Raw genomic sequence first — 22520 nt, forward strand, 5'->3', positions numbered from 1 at the left:
CTCCACCTCTGTCTCCAATATCTCCACCTCTTTCTCCACCTGCCTCCACCTCTTTCTCCACCTGCCTCCACCTGTCTTCCCCTCTGTCTCCACCTGTCTCCCCCTCTGTCTCCTCCTGTCTCCCCCTCTGTGTCCGCATGCCTCCACCTCTGTCTCCACCTGTGTCTCCACCTGTCTCCCCATGCCTCCACCTCTATCTCCACCTATCTCCACCTCTGTCTCCACCTCTGTCTCCACCTGTCTCCACCTGTCTCCCCCTCTGTCTCCCCCTCTGTATCCACCTGTCTCCTCCTCTGTCTCCTCTCTGTCTCCACCTGTCTCCACCTGTCTCCTCCTCTGTCTCCCCCTCTGTCTCCACCTGTCTCCACCTGTCTCCTCCTCCGTCTCCCCCTCTGTCGCCACCTGTCTCCTTCTGTGTCTCCCCCTCTGTCTCCACCTGTCTCCTCCTCTGTCTCCCCCTCTGTCTCCACCTGTCTCCTCCTCTGTCTCCCCCTCTGTCTCCACCTGTCTCCCCCTCTGTCTCCACCTGTCTCCCCCTCTGTCTCCACCTGTCTCCCCCTATGTCTCCACCTCTGTCTCCACCTGTCTCCCCCTCTGTCTCCACCTGTCTCCCCCTCTGTCTCCGCATGCCTCAACCTCTGTCTCCACCTGTCTCCTCCTGTCTCCCCCTCTGTCTCCACCTGTCTCCCCCTCTGTCTCCCCCTCTGTCTCCACCTGTCTCCTCCTCTGTCTCCCCCTCTGTCTCCACCTGTCTCCCCCTCTGTCTCCACCTCTGTCTCCACCTGTCTCCCCCTCTGTCTCCCCCTCTGTCTCCCCCTATGTCTCCACCTGTCTCCCCCTCTGTCTCCGCATGCCTCAACCTCTGTCTCCACCTGTCTCCTCCTGTCTCCCCCTCTGTCTCCACCTGTCTCCCCCTCTGTCTCCACCTGTCTCCACCTGTCTCCCCCTCTGTCTCCCCCTCTGTCTCCACCTGTCTCCACCTGTCTCCCCCTCTGTCTCCACCTCTGTCTCCACCTGTCTCCCCCTCTGTCTCCACCTGTCTCCTCCTCTGTCTCCCCCTCTGTCTCCACCTGTCTCCCCCTCTGTCTCCCCTCTGTCTCCACCTGTGTCCCCCTCTGTCTCCACCTCTGTCTCCACCTCTGTCTCCCCCTCTGTCTCCCCCTCTGTCTCCACCTGTCTCCCCCCTCTGTCTCCGCATGCCTCAACCTCTGTCTCCACCTGTCTCCTCCTGTCTCCCCCTCTGTCTTCACCTGTCTCCCCCTCTGTCTCCACCTGTCTCCTCCTCTGTCTCCCCCTCTGTCTCCACCTGTCTCCCCCTCTGTCTCCACCTCTGTCTCCACCTGTCTCCACCTGTCTCCCCCTCTGTCTCCCCCTCTGTCTCCAATATCTCCACCTCTTTCTCCACCTGCCTCCACCTCTTTATCCACCTGTCTCCACCTCTGTCTCCAATATCTCCACCTCTTTCTCCACCTGCCTCCACCTCTTTCTCCACCTGTCTCCACCTGCCTCCACCTGTCTTCCCCTCTGTCTCCACCTGTCTCCCCCGCTGTCTCCCCCTCTGTCTCTGTCTCCACCTATCTCCCCCTCTGTCTCCACATGCCTCCACCTCTGTCTCCACCTGTGTCTCCACCTGTCTCCCCATGCCTCCACCTCTATCTCCACCTATCTCCACCTCTGTCTCCACCTGTCTCCCCCTCTGTCTCCACCTCTGTCGCCACCTCTGTCTCCTCCTGTCTCCCCCTCTGTCTCCACCTGTCTCCCCATGCCTCCACCTCTATCTCCACCTATCTCCACCTCTGTCTCCACCTCTGTCTCCACCTGCCTCCCCCTCTGTCTCCACCTCTGTCTCCACCTCTGTCTCCACCTGTCTGCCCCTCTGTCTCCGCATGCCTCCACCTCTGTCTCCACCTGTCTCCTCCTGTCTCCACCTGTCTCCCCCTCTGTCTCCCCCTCTGTCTCCAATATCTCCACCTCTTTCTCCACCTGCCTCCACCTCTTTCTCCACCTCTTTATCCAATATCTCCACCTCTTTCTCCATCTGCCTCCACCTCTTTCTCCACCTATCTCCACCTGCCTCCACCTGTCTTCCCCTTTGTCTCCACCTGTCTCCCCCTCTGTCTCCACCTATCTCCCCCTCTGTCTCCGCATGCCTCCCCCTCTGTCTCCACCTGTGTCTCCACCTGTCTCCCCATGCCTCCACCTCTATCTCCACCTATCTCCACCTCTGTCTCCACCTGTCTCCCCCTCTGTCTCCACCTCTGTCGCCACCTCTGTCTCCACCTGTCTCCCCCTCTGTCTCCGCATGCCTCAACCTCTGTCTCCACCTGTCTCCTCCTGTCTCCCCCTCTGTCTCCACCTGTCTCCCCCTCTGTCTCCACCTGTCTCCCCCTCTGTCTCCACCTCTGTCTCCACCTGTCTCCTCCTCTTTCTCCCCCTCTGTCTCCCCCTCTGTCTCCACCTGTCTCCACCTGTCTCCCCCTCCGTCTCCACCTGTCTCCTCCTTTGTCTCCCCCTCTGTCTCCACCTGTCTTCACCTGTCTCCCCCTCTGTCTCCCCCTCTGTCTCCACCTGCCTCCACCTCTGTCTCCAGCTCTACGTTGGCAGCAGGTCCCTTCTGTATGGCCTCAGGCCCCCAGGTGATGCGACAGGTACGCAGCTCTAGTTGCACGATCCTATCAAGTGAACAAATCCTGTGTGGTCATTACTCAGTGTTCTGCCTAACAACAGAGTAACTGTTTGTTTTGACTGCGTCCACTGAAACTGGGTCACAGGACGGTCGGTTATCTGTGTGTGTGTGTGTGTGTGGTTGTGTGGGTGTGTTTGTGTGTGTGAGAGCATGCTGCACTGTCTGTGTTACTGTGTGTGTCTGTGAAAGTGATATGTTAAAGCTGTAGAATCAGAAGTATTGTCGTGTTTTTATTCTGCTAACTTCAGTTATAATCAATATTTTACATCACACATTTAATTCTCTTCACTGCCCATCTTGTAAAAACCCTGTGAACATCCCACTGTCCCCTGTAGACACATTAAAAGAAGACATGCTAATCATAACTACTTGTGTCTCACAACTGAAAAGGACAATGAGCGTCATCTCACCTGTGTTATTCTGTCCACACAAGTTCAAATCACCTCATGCGAGACATTGTGACCAACACTTCAGAAAGAGAAAGATAAGTTGAGATAAGATAAAACAAGATTTTATTGCTCCCCACGATGATGTTTAGTGTTAAAGAAGCACAGGGACAAACTCATCATGTACAGTTGGTACTAAATGATATCATGAGCACAGGAAGAGAAAATACACAATCTGAGAAAAGTACCCATTAATCCAAATGAAATCAAAATTCAACCATCACTATCGAGATACTATCCCTTAATACGCTATACTTATATCTTTATCTTTGAACAGACCGTACTAAAGTGACTAAAGTAATGATTGAGGATAATATAAACAACATAGGTATGGTATGACACTAACAATAGGGTGAAAGACAACATAGTGCTAATAGGGATAATATGGACTGGAGCTGGAGCGTCACCTACCTCGTTGAGTCCGGTTCGTTAGCTGAATGCTCTCGCCATCTAGTGGACAACATATAAACTATATCTCCCATAAAACTACGTTACATCACCAGGGGTTTTCGTGGTCGTTGTTCAACAAGTGCATGAAACATTAATAAAAACCCGTTTCCGTCCATTTAGTGAATTAACAGAGACACAAACTCACCGAGTCGCGGAAAGACGACGCTGCCTCTTTAAAACCGCCGGGCTCTTTATTTGGCAGGAAGTTAGCCGCGGCTAACAGGAAGCGGGAGAAGGAGGACACTCTGAGGCGCAGGGATTGGCAGAGCAACGTGAGTTCAGACATTACTGTTGTTCCAGCTCCCCCTGTGAAAAGGTAACAGCACAAAGACACCAGCTGAACCCGGGTTACACGAGTTAACTCCGGCCTGGATGTGCTCCTGGTCCGCGGTGTGTAGGTGCCGCGGTTCCCCCGGGAGGGAGCGGGGGGGTTCGCAGAGCAGCTCGGTGCTAACACGAGTCCACAGATCCGAGGATCAGAGGTTTAAACTGATCAGTCCTGGTGTTGTTGTTGTGTGTTGTGTGTTTCATCAGGTGATGTGGGTCCGGTGACTTTGATGTTTGTGTGTCTGTTACACGCACACAAGCCACACGCACACACACAGACACCTGCGACCTGGGGTCTGGTGAAAGTGAAGAGGAATGAGGCAGGACCCTTGAAGAGAGTGGGACAGCTGATAATTGTTTAATACGATTAAGAGTTTTAGGATCATGATGTGTTATTGATGGTTTGAAAATAGCTTTGGATCTTATCAGAGGAAAATGTGACGTGTTAGCAAGTCAGACAGTAACCAATGAAATCCACCTATTGTGACCCCACAACTGAGGGATGTCAAGTTGTGTGTTTTCTTTTAAGTGACAACAACAATAATAATTGAATTCAATAAATTGCCTGCCAATTAACTCATATTTTGCAACTATGCAAATGAGCAAATGAATCCATATTGCAGGTCACTGTTAATTTTAGCTTTATATTTGATCGTGTTAGAGCAAGTAATAGATTATTATTTGACTGGTTTGCAGCATCCTCTTATTCTTCTTCTTGTTCATTACAGGAGGAACACAAAGACAGCCACCTCTGTATGAAGAAAAGTCAGAGGCAACTATGGTAAGAGAGGAAAACATAAAAGATGAGACTTAACTCGTTGGTAAAGTTGGTGTAAACTCTAAGCTTTACCAAGTCTCTGCATGTTAAATGTTATTTGTCTCTTAGTGCTTGGTTTGGTTCAGATTGTATCATTTTGAACCAAAGAGCCTCCTCGTCATTCTAATGCTCTCCTCCTCTTCCTCCTCTCTCTGCCAGTCTTCAGTAGTGGATCTCAAGACGAAGGAGGAGAAGGATGCAGAGTTGGACCGACGAATCGAGGCGTTGAGGAAGAAGAATGAAGCTCTGGTTAAGAGGTACCAGGTACGGAGATCTTAGATTTGTAACACAAAATATATCTTTGCATCCTTCCATCCACAATTCAGTGTTTTTTCAGCAACAGTCAACAGAGTGATTTGGATTTGAGAAACATCTTTAGTGTCATCTTGCTCATTCTCTCACTTGATCTCAAAAGGAAATTGAGGAGGACAAGAAGAAAGCCGAGCAGGAGGGCATTGCCATCACAACAGCCCGGAAACCGCGTCCCCACGAGCCGGAGACGGACAGGAAGAAGACGGATAAGGAGAACTTCACTGTCACAGTTGACCTTTCCACATCAACAGGGGTGAGATATGATGAAGATCCCAAACTTTCTAAAATGACTGCTCCTTCACCTGACTCATCCCTTTAAACTCCATTGAAGACACAGGGAGTGGATGTTTTATGAATATAGTGACGCATCTTTCCATAATTTGCTTTTGCTGTGTTTGCTGTAGAGGTGATCCTTCATCTGTTTACGATGATCCTGCAGACAGATGACGCAGTTTATGAACTCTGAAAGATTCACATTATTGTGATCAGTTTACAAACCACACACCTGAGTCTCTGACCACCATGCGTTTGTGTTGCGTAAAGAGAAAAGGTCTCGGGCAGAATTTACAGACAGAGATTGAATCAGTTACAGCAGCATAATGATGTAACAACTGATTCTGGTGCAGAGTGAATCTTAGTTAACATATCCAAGTTACAAAATGTCCTGGAACACGAGCTCTGTGATCTGTTTGAGTCTTTGTGTTGAAGAGCAACATGGTGGCGTCTGCTCCACATGTGTCTCTGTCAGATTAGATATAGATTCAGGGTCAACAGGTCACAGTTGGTTCGTTGCTCTGTAAAACCTTTTCAGACTAATCCCTGTTTAAATCTGAGCTGTTGAAAAATCAAAGTCTCTTCCTGCCTCACTCCCCCCCCCAGCTGCCCTCTGAGCTCATCATGTTGTATTTTTGCATAATCCACAGCCATGATTAGTCTTTTATACCAGTTCTTGAAGTTAATGGAAGTAAAGAAAGTAATTGTCCCCAGTAGGCCATAACATTGTCAGAGCTCACAACCTTTAATCTCCATCCAAATATAATTTGTAGGATATAATATGATTAGTTGTCGTGTTTAGCTCCAAAAGTAAATAAAGTTTCTTTAAAAAAAATCATTGCCAACATAGCATATAAACACTTTAACACATTATTTAAATTGTTATGTTTTGAGTGTTAGTGGATTGAAAGAATTGACAAGAAAAACCGGAATTAGAGATAAATTATATGGAAATTCTTCTTTTTATTATTTTGAGATTAGAATGTCATGTTCAGACCCCTGGCTCCACATTCTGACTGAAATCAGTATAAGACAGTTCTATGACTGTTGAGGTTTTGTACATAGTGTGATTACTGTGTGTGTCTCCTGCAGGAGAAGAGAGTTGTGAATGACTGGAAGCCTGGAACCCCTCGCGACCGGAAGACGTCAGAGGAGAGCGACGGGCCAAGAGGGCAAAATGACAGCAACAGCCCCCCCAGGAGGACGGGTTCAGGACGAGTAGGTCGGGGCGGACAGAGAGGAGGAGGAGGCCGCCCAGAGAGGAGAGAATGGGAACCAAGAACACCCAGAGGTGGAGAACCTGGAGAGTTTGGTGGACAGGGACGCAGAGGAGGAGGAGGAGGAGGAGGAGGAGGAAGGAGAGAAAGAGGAGGAGGAAGAGAAGGCGGCAGAGGAGGAGAAGGGAGAGGAAGAGAAGTCAGAGAAGGCAGAGGAGGAGGAGGAGGCGGCAGAGGAGGAGGCGGCAGAGGAGAAGGCAGACGAGGAGAAGGCGGAGGTGGAGAAGGCGGAGGTGGAGAAGGTGGAGAAGGAGAAGGCGGGACACCAGGTGGCGTGGACAGGAAATCCAAGGTACGGCATGTGTACACGAGCCACTACACAAACCTACTGTTCTTTACTGAAACTGCATTTGAGGAGCAGTATTACTTGCTTTTATTGAAGATCAAAGTTTTAAATATATTAAACCTTTTCTTCCTGAGCTGTGAATCCTGCCTGATCTGACTGGGACTGTTCAGGCTCAACACCAGTGTTCACGACCTGTGTTTTTTTTCTCTGACAGGAGTGGGAGGAGAAGAGACGACAGAACATTGAAATGATGAATGAGGAAATGGAGAAAATAGCCGAGTATGAGAGAGGACAGCGGGTATGAGAGTCACTGTTTTCCAAAGATAATGTCATGTTTTAATTTATTAGATGACTTGTAAAATTGTCTTGCTTTTAAATTTCTATTTAGATCGTGCAAACCCATAAAACACTTGATATATTCCTCTCTTTTGTTGCTTTTCTTAGAATCTGTCTTTGTTGATTATTGATAACAGACCTGGCTTTATTGATGAACAAAATCAGCACCAGTCATATTTTCCTTTTCCTATTGACCATATAAGAATTATGTTCTAAAAAAAAATACTTAGGCTTCACGTCGGCTTTAAATATTTAAGCACAACAATTTATTTTCATAAACATTGAGGAAACTGATCAAATGGGACAGTAACATTTAGAATTTCTCCTCTCAGATGGATGGTGACAAGCCGATCCGTAACTTCCTGGATGACCCGAGGCGTTCAGGTCCGGTGCCTGACACAGACCGCAAGGAGGGCAGCAGGAGACATGTCCGAAACTGGGGAGGACTCGACTTTGACAACGTAAAGACGGGAAATGAACTGGAGAAGGAGTGGACTGTGAGTCATGTCATTCTTTAAAAATAGGTTCTAAGAACTTAGTTCATGGACTTCATACTTATGCCAGCAGGATTGTTAACTTGTTAGTGTAACATTATTCATTTGTCTCACTCTGTGAACCCTCCTGTGTTTACAGAGTCGAAGGCCTGGTCAAAAGGGCTCCCAGGACATGACCATGTCCATGACCGGCCGGGAGAGAGCGGAGTACCTGCGCTGGAAGAAGGAGCGTGAGCAGATCGATGAGGAGAGACTAGCACGCCATCGAAATGCCACCGGCCAGTGGAAACGAGAGTGGGATGCACAGAAGACTGATAACATGTGAGGAAGCGGAGGTTTGAGAAGTCATGTGATAAGGGATGAGCATCAGACCAGTGAGTGTGTGTGTTTGTGCACCTCGTCCACCCTCCACTAGGTGGGGCTGCAGCCCTGGTAAACAGCAGCCTCCTCTTTTCCCCATGCTAATGCCTGGATGAGAGCAGCATGGTGTAAAGTAGGACAGATGAGATTTCATGGACGAGTGCAGTTTGGCAGCCTTCCGGGAATGAAAATAACATCATGTGTAGGCTTTGTCAGGATAAACTGGCACTTCACCATTTGACTGGAACTACATGTTCCCTTATTCAGCTCATTGCTGTGCATTAACCTGCGAGTAAGAAAGGCTGCTGGAGCAAGCAATACCGATGTTAGACACTCCAAGCAAACTACTATGACATTGTTTATCATAGTGTTTCCTTAGGGCACGGTTCCACAGCCTGAACGGTCCTACCACAGTTCCATAATAAAGTTCACATAGGGTGAGGGTACACTGGTGGACACATCACCAGTCTATTCAAAAGACCAACTTATAAGGATGATTTAAAGGCTCTTGTTAACTCAACTCCAGTCTGCATGTCTTTGGACTGTGGGAGGAAGCAGCCCGAGGACGATAGAAGGTGTTTGGGTGTTTGTCAGTAAAGATTAAGGTGACGACAGTGGCGTGAGAAGAAGGACACACTGATGTTTTGAGGTGGGGTGTGTGTACTTATGTGCACCATCTAACCCAGCGGCTGTTTTCACAGGTTCAAAGAGGACCAATATGTGGCTGCAGAGGGGGTCACATCCGAGCAGGGTAGCAGGAGAGGCAAGTACAAACACACTCTCACACACTCATACACACACACACACAACTATGTGCTGTTGCTTTGGTAACACCACAGATGGCCCAACCAGGTTACAGCAGACCCTCGATCAACCTCCTCCCCACCTTTCTGCTCGTCTGACACAATGTCCCTCTGACACGTCGTCACATAAACACATCACAGGGCACAAGATCATCTTCTGCCTCCAGCTTACTAAGGCTGTTATGTAAATGGCAGTTGATTAACCTTGTTATGTAAATAATTGTGGTATTTCCCTTGAGTCCATTTTAACTCCTTAAGCCGTCGTGGTGTTAGTTTAGAGGAGCAGGTTTAGACAGACCCCAGTGTTCCTTCAGGACGCTCACTGACTTTCACCACTATCATGTCACCACAAACCGGCCAGAATATGGGTACAACATATGGTCAAAGTCAAAGTACTTTTTTTTTACTATCAAATATCTAAAATGGCCGCTGTCGATCACAAGAGCGTAGCACATTTCTTTTAATATTCATAACCTAACCCAAATAATGGTTGACGTTACGGATTTGAGTTTGAGGCTGTAATGTCCCAATGAGCTAAATGACATGTTGCTTGTGCGTTGTGGTAATTTCAGTCAGTCATCCGAATGATAGAATCATTTAGACACAGAGCAGCAGAACAAGACGAGCTGTGTTCAAGTGGCTTCGCAAGTGATTTTTTTTATGCTGCTCCTCTTTTCTACTGGTTGTTTCAGGCTTGAAATGTACAAACAATGAAGTTGTCATTAAACGCCACACATCAGTTTTGATCAATATAACAAAGATTGTGTTGACAAGGGTTTTAAGTTTTGCTCAAGTGTATAGAAGAGTTTTAGTGACCTTGACCTCAGTCTTTGCTATATTTTGTTTGGCGTGCGTGCGTGCGTGCGTGCGTGTGTCAGATACACTGACATTTATATGTGTGTTTTCTCTGCAGCCCGGGGGCGTAACTCTCGTGCAGAGCCTCGGGGCAGGGCCTCAGGTTAGACACAGCATGGGACTGAGTTTACATCGTGTGCGTTGGTTTTGTTCCATGTGTGTCTGAAGCTCATCAGCTGCACCCAGAACCCAACTCACCCCCGACTTACAGACATGACTCCCCCCCCCCCCCCCCCCCCTCCCCTCCCCTCCTGTCACATCAGCTCCTGTAGAACTTACTAAAGTTTGGAGATTGGTTCACCTTGTTTCAGAATCTGCTACTCAAACGCCAACCACAGTTATTTGTGTTTTGAAGTTTTACAAACATCTTCACAGTTTTATTTTCCCATCAAGCAATAATGTTGTTTGTGTGATGTTTGGGCTGAAGCACGACACCAGAGTCACAAGTTTAACAACAAGCTCTCCAGCATTACTGTGGCAATTACAAATCAACATTGTGTTGCTTTGATTGACAATAATTTATGATTTGTTTTTACTTTTTTCAGCCAGATATTATTACGACTATTATAGTTTTTTTTAATAAACCTGGCTAATAACCTCTAAAGCTCTAACAAAGTCTAAAAAGTAGCTTTGAGTTAATCTCCTGACTTTGGTTCCTGTGCTGCCCAGTAAGCCACAGGGACCTCTTGTAACACGTTTGATTGAATCCATTAAAGCAGTTTGTTCGTAGCTCAGTTGAACAGGAATTGAAAGGAGGGTTCATACCGACCACACTCCAGTCTCAGGGTTTTGTTTAGAAGTTGGCTTTTGGATTTGGCTAGAACATCTATAAATATTGCTCATCCATCCTTGTGGCTGGAAACACTTCAGAAGCGTCTAACTTCCCGCACATGCTCATCTCAGGATGATGAACAGATTTTGTAAATACTGCTTAGTAGTCGTTGTCTTCTCTGGAAACCTTGTAGGGGATGTTTGTCGGTTCTATGACCACAGATCCACCAGAACTCAAACCAGGTCTGCAGGTCTGCACCAGGCTCGTCTGAACTCAGCGAAGGTTCAAAACAAAAGCTGAGAAGTATTAAATGCATTTCAGTCTGGTTCTGGTTAATTCCAGTTCTGTATCTTTAGAACTGGAGTGTATATTTTATATATATATATATATTACAGGTTATGACACATTACACCTGCCCCGCATTAAAGCCTACACTTGCTTTGGCTGCGTGTGTGTGTGTCTCTCCACATCGTACGTGTGTGTCTCTGTTTCTTTTGTTTCTTCACCATTTCTAATTTCTGGAATCACTCGAGGTTCCTCTTCAAAGCCCCGGGAGGCTCTGTTCAATCTCCTCATCTTCATCCTCTCAATTTTCTTCTCCTCACTGATCCCTTCATTTCTTTTGTGCTCATAGCTTTCTCTTCTTGACCTTTCTTTTTATATCAAATCCTCCCCTCCTCTCTCTCCGTCGAGCTTTTATCCAACTCCCTCCCCACATCCACTCTCCTACTGAAGAACTCAGTCTCTGACCTTCTCCCTCTTCACTTCCTCTGTCTTCTGTTTCTCTTCCCTCTTTCCGCTCCACATCTTTTTCATTCCTACACCTTTCCTTTGTTTCTTTACTTCTCTTTCTTTTAAAGCTTTTTATTTAAGCCACCTTCCATTCTCAATCATTTCTTATTCTGTTGAATCCATCCCATATTAGTCATTTCTGTCAACATAAATTCTCCTTTCATTCTCTCTCTTTTCTCAGAGGAGAGATGAGTGATATGTCGTGTTGTAACTTAGATTGTAACTGAAAATTCTAAATTACACCTTTTATAAGGGATTAAAGAGAGAAAGAGAGAGAGGGACTGAAACCGTGGATGAAACATTCACAAGCTCCTGATTAAACAACTGATACCTCAACCTGCAGCATGTTGAGCTCATTTACACACAGTATCATGGAAGCCTGCACTTCTCTTCAAGTTTCCTTCCTTTCACATACAATGAAGAAATGAAAGTGGAGGAAACAGAATGAGGCGTCAGATCTTCTCTTTCCCTCTGAACAGATGTTTGATCTGTAAAACTGATGAAACCACATCCAGCTCCTGTCTTCTCTTCCTTCTCTCTGCCTTCAGATCTATTATTACAAATAAACTTTACACTCCACATTATTGTCCCCCCCCAGATGACAGTAAGCGACCGCCCAAGGAGCCGACATTTGGTGACTTCCTGTCTCAGGGCAGGACCCCGGGGCCCCGAGGGGATCGTAGCAGAGGGAGGGGCCGAGAACAGAAACAGAGCTACAGGTAAATCTTCTTCTTACTGACATCGTCAAAGTCTGTTCTCCACTCTGTGTCCAAACATTCAACATTCAAATGGAATCAAACCATTAGGAAATGAAAGTGGTAATGAGGAAAAACCAAATGCTGTTAAACAAAGAGACAAGATGATAATGGAAGAACATCTGAAAAGGATAAAGTTACAAGTTAATCTTCTTACCTTGTTTACGCAGTAACCAGCATAATTTTGAGGTTTTTTTTAGCTCTTTTTGTTGTAATTTGTGAGTTTGGCGTTGATGCACATCAAACCTCTGACATATCTGGATGCTTCTGACAGCATGCATGACAACCGCTGGGAAGGAGAGAAGGAAGAAGAAGAGGAGAAGGAAAAGGAGGACAAGACGAAGAGAGAAGAGAAGACGAAGAGAGAAGAGAAGACGAAGAGGGAAGAGAGGACGAAAAAGGAGAAGGAAGAAAAACCGAAACCTTCCAGCCCACAGAAGGTAAAGAGCTTAATCTGGATCAGTAATACAAGAACAGCACCTCACCATTAATCAACCAACATTTCATAACAATAGCTTTAGAGCAGGTGAATTTATCAATATTAAATCACTATTTTAGTCATGCAAGTGGACAAGTAATGAGTTACTGCAGTTTTAAGACTGCAAACTTTTCCAGTCATCCTCTCTGTCCATTTCTCTCAGGTGGAGGAGAATAATGCAGATGGAGAGGAGGACGATGACAACTGGGAAGATGCCAGCGATGGAGAAGACGAGGATGAAGGGAGCGACTCAGGACAGGACTCCAGGGGAAATGAGAAGAAAGATGCTGGGAAAGAAAAACCAGCTAACATCAAAGAGAAGTCCCCTTTGTCTCCCACGCCTCGTTCTCGAAAGACGTCAGTGGGAAGCCCCAAAGAGCAGCGAGGGCCCAGGCCAAAGGTGCACATCCCCCCCCCGCCCACAGCTCAGGAGTCATCAGAGGGCGGCAAACCCCTCAGCCCCTTCTGCCCGCTGGAAGGCCACCAGCCTGTGTCGGACTGGGGAGAGGAGATGGAGATGCAGTCACCTCGGAGCAGCATGGGAACAGAGAGTCCCTTGAAACCCCCCAGTGCCGAGTCCAGCCCCCCCCAGAAGAAGGCCCAGGAGCACGAGGATGAGACGGAGAGTCAGGACATCGGGTCCAGTGAAGCTGCTGAGCCACGGAAAGAGGAGGAAACAGGTGAGATACTTAACCCTGCACCTGAGCCATATTACAGTCATATTCATCCGTAGCTTTAAAGCTGTGAATCACGGCTGTTGTTTATTTGTATACATATATATACACATCAGCTCTGTACCACTTTTATTACATTTCACAGAGTTATTATGATTAGAAACTTTCGACATTGGACATAACGAGCTGCTCAGGCCGAAATATTCAGCCACTCTACTTTTGGTGTATGACTCATCTTATATTAGACGGGAAGGTGAGAAAATCTGAATCTTATAAATAATTTACAGTAGTTTTTTTCAGTAGAGGGAAGTCCTGTCCCTCTCCTCACCGTCTGTTGAACTTTCTCTCTGCTCGTTGTCTCATGTCTCTCCTGCATTTGTCTCAAAAGAAAATTGGTTTGAGACAGAAATGTCTGTTTGAAATGTCGCTCTCCTTTTCTGTCTATTTGATTTTCCGTCTCGTGTTTGCTCGACTCTACTTGTGACTTATCATCTTTTTTCTTTTTCCTTCCTAACCCTCTCTCCTTTCCTACCTCCTTGTCTTCATTCCTCACTCCTCTTCCCCCTCTCCGTCATCCCCCTGCTCATAGACATCTCCTCTCCTCCAGAAGAGTTTGAGACCCAGCAGATTGTGATAGTGTCAGAACCAGAGTCCGTCCCCACACACTCCCCCGCTGCTACAGCACCCGACGCCACCCCCTCTGATATCTCTGTCCCAGTCCACTCTGAAGCCAGTGAGGCTGCTGTGACAACGGATCAGGAAGCACCTGCTGCTCCATCACAAGGTAATAAAACCCCCAAAAGAACAAAACAAAGCTGAGACCAAAGCTGGACTCAGACTACAGGAATTTATTTGCCCCCCCTGATAATCGGAGGGGATTCTGCTCTTGAACCTTGGTTGGTTCCAACGTTTGGCCCAGATTATCTGATAGTGTGAAAGTGTGAAAGGTTACAGAGTCATTCTTAAATCTTCTAAACTCGCCGCAGAATCATCAGGTAAGGATTCATCCTCTGAGGACCATGGATGAGTTGCCATCTCTAAAGCAAGGCCCCCGCTTTAAAGAAAATCAATTGATTTACCCCAAATTACTTCTGAGAAAGTGTTTATGGGTTGTTAAAAAATAGTGAAGAGATTATAAGGGATCATTCTTCTTCTCTGACAAACCAGTCTCCGCCCCCTCTCCTCCTGCCCTGGAGGCCGATGAGAGCTCCTCTGAACCAGCAGGAGGGAAAGAGGACGACTCGGCGCCGGCTGAGACCAGCGGCGCTCAGACAGAAGAACCGGTGGAGGAGTCTCCAGAGCAGGTGTCCTCAGGTGCGGTCCTTATCAGTGACTTTGAGACAGTGACGTACTGTAAGAAATCCCCTGCTCCTTTCTGATGTCCTTTCATTCTTCACAGTTGTTGTGAATGTGTTGGTTTGATAACCTCACCTTTGTTTTCCTTGTCGCGGCGCTCTCACTCTCCCTGCTTGTTCCTGCTTGGTGGCATGTTGAACCCAGAGATTCACACTCTCATGAAAACACAGCATTATGCCTGAAGTTTGGATCTGACACGAGTCTCCTCCAATCGTTCAGGACCCCTTCGTTTGTTCCTCCTCCTCCTCCTCCTCCTCCTCCTCCTCCTCCTCCTCCTTTTTAAATTGTGGTGCTTACTCAGTTTAGATTACAAAACAGTTTCATATTTCATATATGAAATATGATTAAAAATGGACATTGGGTTGTGATGTGGTTGCTTTTTCTGCAACCTCTTGTTCTGTCTGCTTCCTGTTGAGCCTCTTGTGTGCTGCTTCTTTATCTTCCTCTCAGAACTGGTTTCTCTGCAGGGCTTCACTGATCATGTTAATGACTTTAAGCAGAGGTCCCAAACTTCACAGCCCCTTTTTATATTATATTTGATTACTGGACCTCAACCTGCGACCCTCCTTCTGCATGTCATGACCCTGCAGGGGCTGCAGACCCGTGGTTTGGGAATCACTGACTTTAAAGGGTGCCTTGTATGTTTGAACCTGAATGTATCTTATCTCCCACGTTGAAAAGCGTCTTTTCCTTAAGTTTCAAACCATAACAGACCCTACAATGATGTCACATGAAATTAACACTAAGTGGGTACTTACAACCAAAGCACCTCATAGGACCGTGAATCATTAGTGCCCCATAAGTGGGAATTGAATTCACCCGCCCTGGTTAGAGTCGGCTAATTGAGACGCATCACCACATCAGCTCGGTTTGTTCTGCTCACTGTGGTTGAGAGGGAGCTAAGTGGATGAACCACCGACTGGAGGAAGTCGTCTCATTATCGGTTCTTCTCACAACCACTTTGTGAGAACGTTTTCTTAAAACAATGTTTTCGATACGGCTTGTCTTAGTGTGAGACAAAACACAAAAGAAAACTGATTTATTTTGTGTTTAATGAGGCAGAGACCACTCCAGTAAAGGTTTAGTGCTGCCAATATTTTACTTTGAAGGTTTTCCTCTTTACCTACCTGTCATATAGTTTTGTGTGGGTCAAAGTTCACACTAAAGGGATTCATTATCAACCAAAGAAAACATGGATCTGGTTGTGGTTCTGTCTACGTCTCCCAGTAACATGCACTGTGGTTTGTTCGGTGCAGGATCTCTGGCGACGTTGTTGTTGTGTTTACATCTGATCAGGAAGCCGCTGATTCAGGGATGTGGGTTTTCTGATGGGTTGGCCATTTACCTAATTTTGCTCAGAATCAATAAAGTATTTCTGATTTTGATCACAAAGTAGAGAACCAGCTGACCAATCAGAGCAGACTGAGCTTTTTGCGGCGGCGGGTCAAAGAGCAGATTCACACAGGGTGAAATGAGGCGTTACAGAATGTGAATCTGTTCTAGTAGACTCCCAAAATGAAATAATCGAACTCTTGATACTTTAAGGTCAAAAGGAATTTTAAAAAGGTTGTAGTAACCACAACCTAAGAACCTGAATCCTCAGTCCCAGTTAAAGTTTGTGGTTTGTTATTGGAGGAGCAGTTACAGCTGAAGTCATGTGATGCTGATTTCTTTATAGTAATTCTCATTAGCTGCTGTCTCGTGGACTTTGCCTCGTCGAGTGGGATCCAGCTGAGACTGATGGTTCATGTGTGTGTTGAATTTTCTTCATGTTCTCTACAATGTGGAAAACCCAGATGAGGCCGACGTTCTAATTATACAGAATCCTTTGGTGCAGAAAGCAACGCTGCCCATTTAGTCCTATGATGTCTCCTCTGTGATAACCAGCAGAGGTCAGATGAGCTCATGCATGTTCCTGCACACACACACACACACACACACACACACACACACACACGTCTGCTGATGTAATTGTGGCCGTGTTCGTGTGTTGGTGCCAGGGCGGGGGATCAGGAAATCAGGGAAATTAGAGGAACAAATACGTTTTTAAAAGGCTTTTCAGAGGAAATGAGCCGCAGCCTGTCGAACAGATGACGGAGCAGATAGAACAGATACCGTCTGAGGTCTGATTGAATTAAGTCACGTGATTGTTTCTGAGGCTCCACAGCTGAGCGTCTGACTCGATGTGAGGAACGAGGTGACTCACTCGAGAATCAGCAAACGGCCCATAAAATCCAGGAAGATGCTCCAGTGGTCGTTAAGCCGGTGATAGCACAGTGAGAGATGCAGCTATTAGACACATCTGATTGGATAACTCTATTTTCCTGGTTATAGATCAGTAACACTTTAATATCCGAGGCAAATAAGATACACAAATAAACAGCAAATCTATTTTTAAGTTTCAAATTAAGGGCGACAACACATTCTTATTCTTTATTGATCAGTTTGTGTGATGATCACTGGAAGCTGATATTGATTAATCCTCCTTAGGAGATACACAAACCAAAATGTGGAGAGTTGGATGAAAAGATTGATGCGATGCGACGTTGAGCTTTAGAGACGCTCAGGTGGACGTCCCCTTCAGGTGCCTGTCCCCTTCAGGTGGACGTCCCCTTCAGGTGCCTGTCTCCTTCAGGTGCCTGTCTACTTCAGGTGGACGTCCCCTTCAGGTGCCTGTCTCCTTCAGGTGCCTGTCTCCTTCAGGTGCCTGTCTCCTTCAGGTGCCTGTCCCCTTCAGGTGCCTGTCCCCTTCAGGTGGACGTCCCCTTCAGGTGCCTGTCTCCTTCAGGTGCCTGTCTCCTTCAGGTGCCTGTCTCCTTCAGGTGCCTGTCTCCTTCAGGTGCCTGTCCCCTTCAGGTGGACGTCCCCTTCAGGTGCCTGTCCCCTTCAGGTGGACGTCCCCTTCAGGTGGACGTCCCCTTCAGGTGCCTGTCTCCTTCAGGTGCCTGTCTCCTTCAGGTGCCTGTCCCCTTCAGGTGCCTGTCCCCTTCAGGTGGACGTCCCCTTCAGGTGCCTGTCTCCTTCAGGTGCCTGTCTCCTTCAGGTGCCTGTCCCCTTCAGGTGCCTGTCCCCTTCAGGTGGACGTCCCCTTCAGGTGCCTGTCTCCTTCAGGTGCCTGTCTCCTTCAGGTGCCTGTCTCCTTCAGGTGCCTGTCTCCTTCAGGTGCCTGTCCCCTTCAGGTGGACGTCCCCTTCAGGTGCCTGTCCCCTTCAGGTGGACGTCCCCTTCAGGTGCCTGTCCCCTTCAGGTGGACGTCCCCTTCAGGTGCCTGTCCCCTTCAGGTGCCTGTCTCCTTCAGGTGCCTGTCCCCTTCAGGTGGACGTCCCCTTCAGGTGCCTGTCTCCTTCAGGTGCCTGTCTCCTTCAGGTGCCTGTCTCCTTCAGGTGGACGTCCCCTTTAGGTGCCTGTCTCCTTCAGGTGGACGTCCCCTTCAGGTGGACGTCCCCTTCAGGTGGACGTCCCCTTCAGGTGCCTGTCTCCTTCAGGTGCCTGTCCCCTTCAGGTGGACGTCCCCTTCAGGTGCCTGTCTCCTTCAGGTGCCTGTCCCCTTCAGGTGGACGTCCCCTTTAGGTGCCTGTCTCCTTCAGGTGGACGTCCCCTTTAGGTGCCTGTCTCCTTCAGGTGGACGTCTCCTTCAGGTGGACGTCTCCTTCAGGTGGACGTCTCCTTCAGGTGGACGTCTCCTTCAGGTGGACGTCCCCTTCAGGTGGACGTCCCCTTCAGGTGCCTGTCTCCTTCAGGTGCCTGTCCCCTTCAGGTGCCTGTCTCCTTCAGGTGGACGTCCCCTTCAGGTGCCTGTCTCCTTCAGGTGCCTGTCCCCTTCAGGTGCCTGTCTCCTTCAGGTGGACGTCTCCTTCAGGTGGACGTCCCCTTCAGGTGGACGTCCCCTTCAGGTGGACGTCTCCTTCAGGTGGACGTCTCCTTCAGGTGGACGTCCCCTTCAGGTGGACGTCCCCTTCAGGTGCCTGTCTCCTTCAGGTGCCTGTCCCCTTCAGGTGCCTGTCTCCTTCAGGTGGACGTCCCCTTCAGGTGCCTGTCTCCTTCAGGTGCCTGTCCCCTTCAGGTGCCTGTCTCCTTCAGGTGGACGTCTCCTTCAGGTGGACGTCCCCTTCAGGTGGACGTCCCCTTCAGGTGCCTGTCTCCTTCAGGTGCCTGTCCCCTTCAGGTGCCTGTCCCCTTCAGGTGCCTGTCTCCTTCAGGTGCCTGTCCCCTTCAGGTGCCTGTCTCCTTCAGGTGCCTGTCCCCTTCAGGTGGACGTCCCCTTCAGGTGGACGTCCCCTTCAGGTGCCTGTCTCCTTCAGGTGGACGTCGGGCTCGCTGCTCTGTCCTCTGTCTTTTCTGCTCAGCTCAAATATCTCACTCCCTTAAATGTCAAACTTTTCTTGCACGACAGAAACTGCTTACAACAAGTTCTCATACCAGACCTCTTCTTTTATCTTAATCATATATAACTGTTCAAATTGCAAATATGGTTTTGATATTTTATTAGTTATTGAATCTCCTCTAAGACGTCTTTCAGGATGTAGAATCAAAGCGTTGATTTGTGACCTAAAGATCAGAAGGTTTCAGTTATTATTATTCAGTATTGATTATCGGGCTAACATGATGTGCTTTGGTTGAAGGCATTTGACACGATGACACAGAAACACATGTATGACCCTGCACCTCCTCCTCCTCCACCCCCTCCCTGTGTTTGTACCAACAGGCTGAAGCTGCTGGGAACAACCACACTCGCATCTGAGGAGGAAGGAGAGATGACAGCAAATGGAGACAACTGAAGAGCATTGCACTTCTCATCACTGGAGCGACAGTCACACGTGTAAATCAAAATTCATTTAATCATCCGGAGGAAGAGGAGGAGCAGGGATTGTGCATATCCATCATGAACAGACATTTTTTCATCTGAGATGTTTTTAAGTATTATTTGGATCAGTGGGTCTGATCAACTCTGGTTCTCTCATCATGTTTAAGTTTTAAGAAATCAACAGTAAAATGTCTCAAGCTTCTCTGAGCTGAGAGGATGAGTCCACAGTAGAAAGCACAGACGATCATTTCGGACGTGCTGAGGATCAATCTCTGCACGTCGCCCTCTGAGCTGCACATGATGCACATTATGAATTGATCCCATTATGAATTGATCCCATTGTAGCTGCCACACGTTACATTGAAGAGAAATCACGACACTGATTTAGACAAGTCACAATTGATTGGTGTTAAAAATGAATCAAACTCATCCACTGACAGTATGGTGAGGGATTTTGAGTGATGCTGGTAGCAGCTAATGTAACCTTCAGTAGCTGAGGCGCTAGCTGTGCTCCCTCCTACTTTATTTACCTTTTCGTCCTGACGCCCAAACGACACCGAGTCAAGTGACATCACCTGAGGACGTATATCCCACTCGACAGCTTCCTGTGGACGCTCTCAAGGCTTTATACTATTTTGACATATGCAAACAGATTTAGATGTTTCAAATTGGTGAAATTGCCTTTTGATATGAATTTATGACAAATGATTGAGCATAAAAGCTCCAGTGTGAGTCAGCGACTGATCCGACTGTTGATCAGTGTCCTTCTGCAGGAAAATCGACCTTCACTCTACAAAGAGTCATGAAATTGTCTTGAATATTTTCTCAGCCAGTTTCTATGTTGAAATTATTTTTACACAGTATTGTTTGAGCTCATGGGAGTGTTTGCTGTTGTGTTTCACGTTTAGAGCCTCTGACTCTTCTCCGGCAGTGGTCTCCGCTCCATTAGCTCCTAAGTGTTTGTAAAGTAGTAATCGGCCTCCAGCCTGATCGGCTCTTGGCTTTTTATTTTGTGGCTTTTAATTATTTTGTTCATGGAAATACTCATTTTCCATTTCCGAGCTTCTGACATTTTGATTTTTTAAGTTGTAATCGGAGCGATGTCTGTTTACATGAGCTTCACTTCCGGTTGATCATGATGCTTCAAGTGTCAGATTTCATGTTAAACATCAGAGCCAGATGTGTCCAGATGTGTGTTCAGCAGAATATCTCCAGTCGGTCAAACCTGGATCAGAGTGTTAAAGGAAACACATGAATAATTTACTTGATATAATTATTTTACATGTTCTCACCTCCTCAATAATGAACTTGGAGCTGATTTCTATTAAGTGATTGTCTCATTCTTTGAAAATGGTTTATATTCTGGGTCTGATGGTTCTGAATCATCGACTCCACAGAGAAATCTGTCATACCCCCCCCCCCCCCCCTCAGTGGACACACTGCCTCTTCAATAATGAATAAAAAAGTGTATTTATCAAAAAAATAGTTTAATGATTAAAAAAGAAAAAACCTACTTAGTGTTGATTTTATTTCAACCAGCTTTGGCTGCAGTTTATTTTTTAAATGTCCTCATACCTCAGCAGACAAAGGGCTTGAGTTAGTTTTTCAGTCTGTTCTTTGTTTTCTGCAAACGTCTCGCTCTTTGAATCAGGGTCATCGCAGCCGTGGGGCTTCTGAGCACACGGCGTGTTAACGGGATGCTTTAATGTTTCTGTGTTCTGTATCGGCGGGAAAAAGACAAACGTTATGTGAAGTGAAAGGAAACTGCAATATGTACAGTTTTTAAATGGAAATGAACATTCCACACACCTGGGTGTTTGTGCAAACCGTAGCCTGGGAGCTATGAAAGAAATCTTGTTTTATGGTTTTTCTTCTTGCATATGGATGTTTTTTTTTTTCTGAGCTTCGATGACAGATTGTATTGAAACCAGTTGATATTTCGTTGAACGTGCGTTTCTACGTCTTCCTGCGTTCGATACGTGACATCGCTCTGAGGAGGAGCTTTGCCTTTTGGAGCTGGTGTTAAACTATCAGGGCGAGCATGAGTCTGAAAATGTAGCTTTTTATTGTCGTCTAAGCCATCGATGAAATCTGTGTCCTATCACACGTCAGAGACTAAGAGCCCAGATGATGGAACAGCTGAACTCTATGAAATGTAAAGCATTGTTTTGTTTTTTCTCATTTAGCCAATAAATGTTTTTCTCTTCTGATCCCACGTGTTATTTTTCAATGATGGATAAGAATGTTCCTGATGCTCCTCACATCACTTCTATGAGCTGTAACATCTGTTCTCTTTTGTTCTTCCACACACACGTGAATGCATGTTCAGCTCGTGATGCAGTGTGAACCCGTTCTGCCTCGTGCACAAGCTGAATACTGTGCTGTTGTGTTGTGTGGGTGCACCTTGTATTTTTTGCAGCATTGTGACCTTGGCTGCTGCAGGACAGGAAGAGGAATAGGCCCCACGTCTTTCTCTCATCCCCCTGGTCCCTGCGCATAATGAGGGGTAGTGCACGTGTCGGTGCACAGTTCAGTCTGCAGCTGAGGGCTCCTGCCTCTGCTGTGGTTCTGGGCTGAGGCTGCATCGGCATCACAGGAGCTTTGTTCTGCATCTCTCTCCTGCTTCGGCTGCGGGACGTCTCCCTCAAACTATGACCCAATCGTCGGGTGTTGCGTACTTTCAGCCCCTCCTCGTCCGGAGCAGCTTCAAGGCGCACCGAGACACGACGAGCAGCGCCGGAAACACGGTCAAGTCTCCTTCAGAATAAGAGTCAGTTGTTTCCCCATCATCGTCACAGTAGTAGTCCAGCAAGCCTTTCTCATAGTGACTTTATGACAATGACCTATAATGATATAGATCAACTTTAAAGACAGTGCCAAATAGATAATCCCTGTTTACATGTTAACAGGGATTATAAATTACCATAAATCCCAATGCTCAAGTACACAAAACTATATTTCACATTGAAACAAGAATAAAGAAAATAAAGCTGTTATCACATTATAAAGCTGCAGACAATTTATATTAAAGCTGCATTTATATCATATTTGAGGTTTAACTGTATTAAAGATGATTATATGATTCAGTGGTTCACAATGTCTCCGTCTAATTACATGAGACCAACATGTTGCATCTGATCCTGTTAAGTTTGTGTTGCAGCTTTTAG

The 22520-nt window shown here is 47.0% G+C and overlaps 1 protein-coding gene across 5 annotated transcripts; it reads left to right on the plus strand.

Moving 5' to 3' along the window:
• Positions 1-3808: 3808 nt before the first annotated feature.
• ccdc9 (coiled-coil domain containing 9) lies at positions 3809-21563 on the plus strand. Of its 5 annotated transcripts, none has more exons than XM_062385967.1 (16): positions 3809-3854; positions 4638-4690; positions 4886-4990; positions 5142-5291; positions 6404-6880; positions 7089-7172; positions 7543-7707; positions 7844-8025; positions 8766-8827; positions 9781-9825; positions 11885-12005; positions 12316-12481; positions 12683-13199; positions 13783-13977; positions 14361-14507; positions 19255-21563. In XM_062385967.1, exons 2-16 carry the CDS (start codon positions 4688-4690, stop codon positions 19257-19259), a joined length of 2424 nt encoding a protein of 807 aa, XP_062241951.1. In that variant the 5' UTR covers positions 3809-3854; positions 4638-4687; the 3' UTR covers positions 19260-21563. The 5 variants fall into 5 exon arrangements, with proteins under 5 accessions (XP_062241951.1, XP_062241953.1, XP_062241954.1 ...); XM_062385969.1 differs by having other exon boundaries at positions 13801-13977; XM_062385968.1 differs by having other exon boundaries at positions 3834-3898.
• Positions 21564-22520: the final 957 nt, after the last annotated feature.

Source organism: Platichthys flesus, chromosome 4 (genome assembly GCF_949316205.1).
Source record: "Platichthys flesus chromosome 4, fPlaFle2.1, whole genome shotgun sequence".
NCBI lineage: Eukaryota > Metazoa > Chordata > Actinopteri > Pleuronectiformes > Pleuronectidae > Platichthys > Platichthys flesus.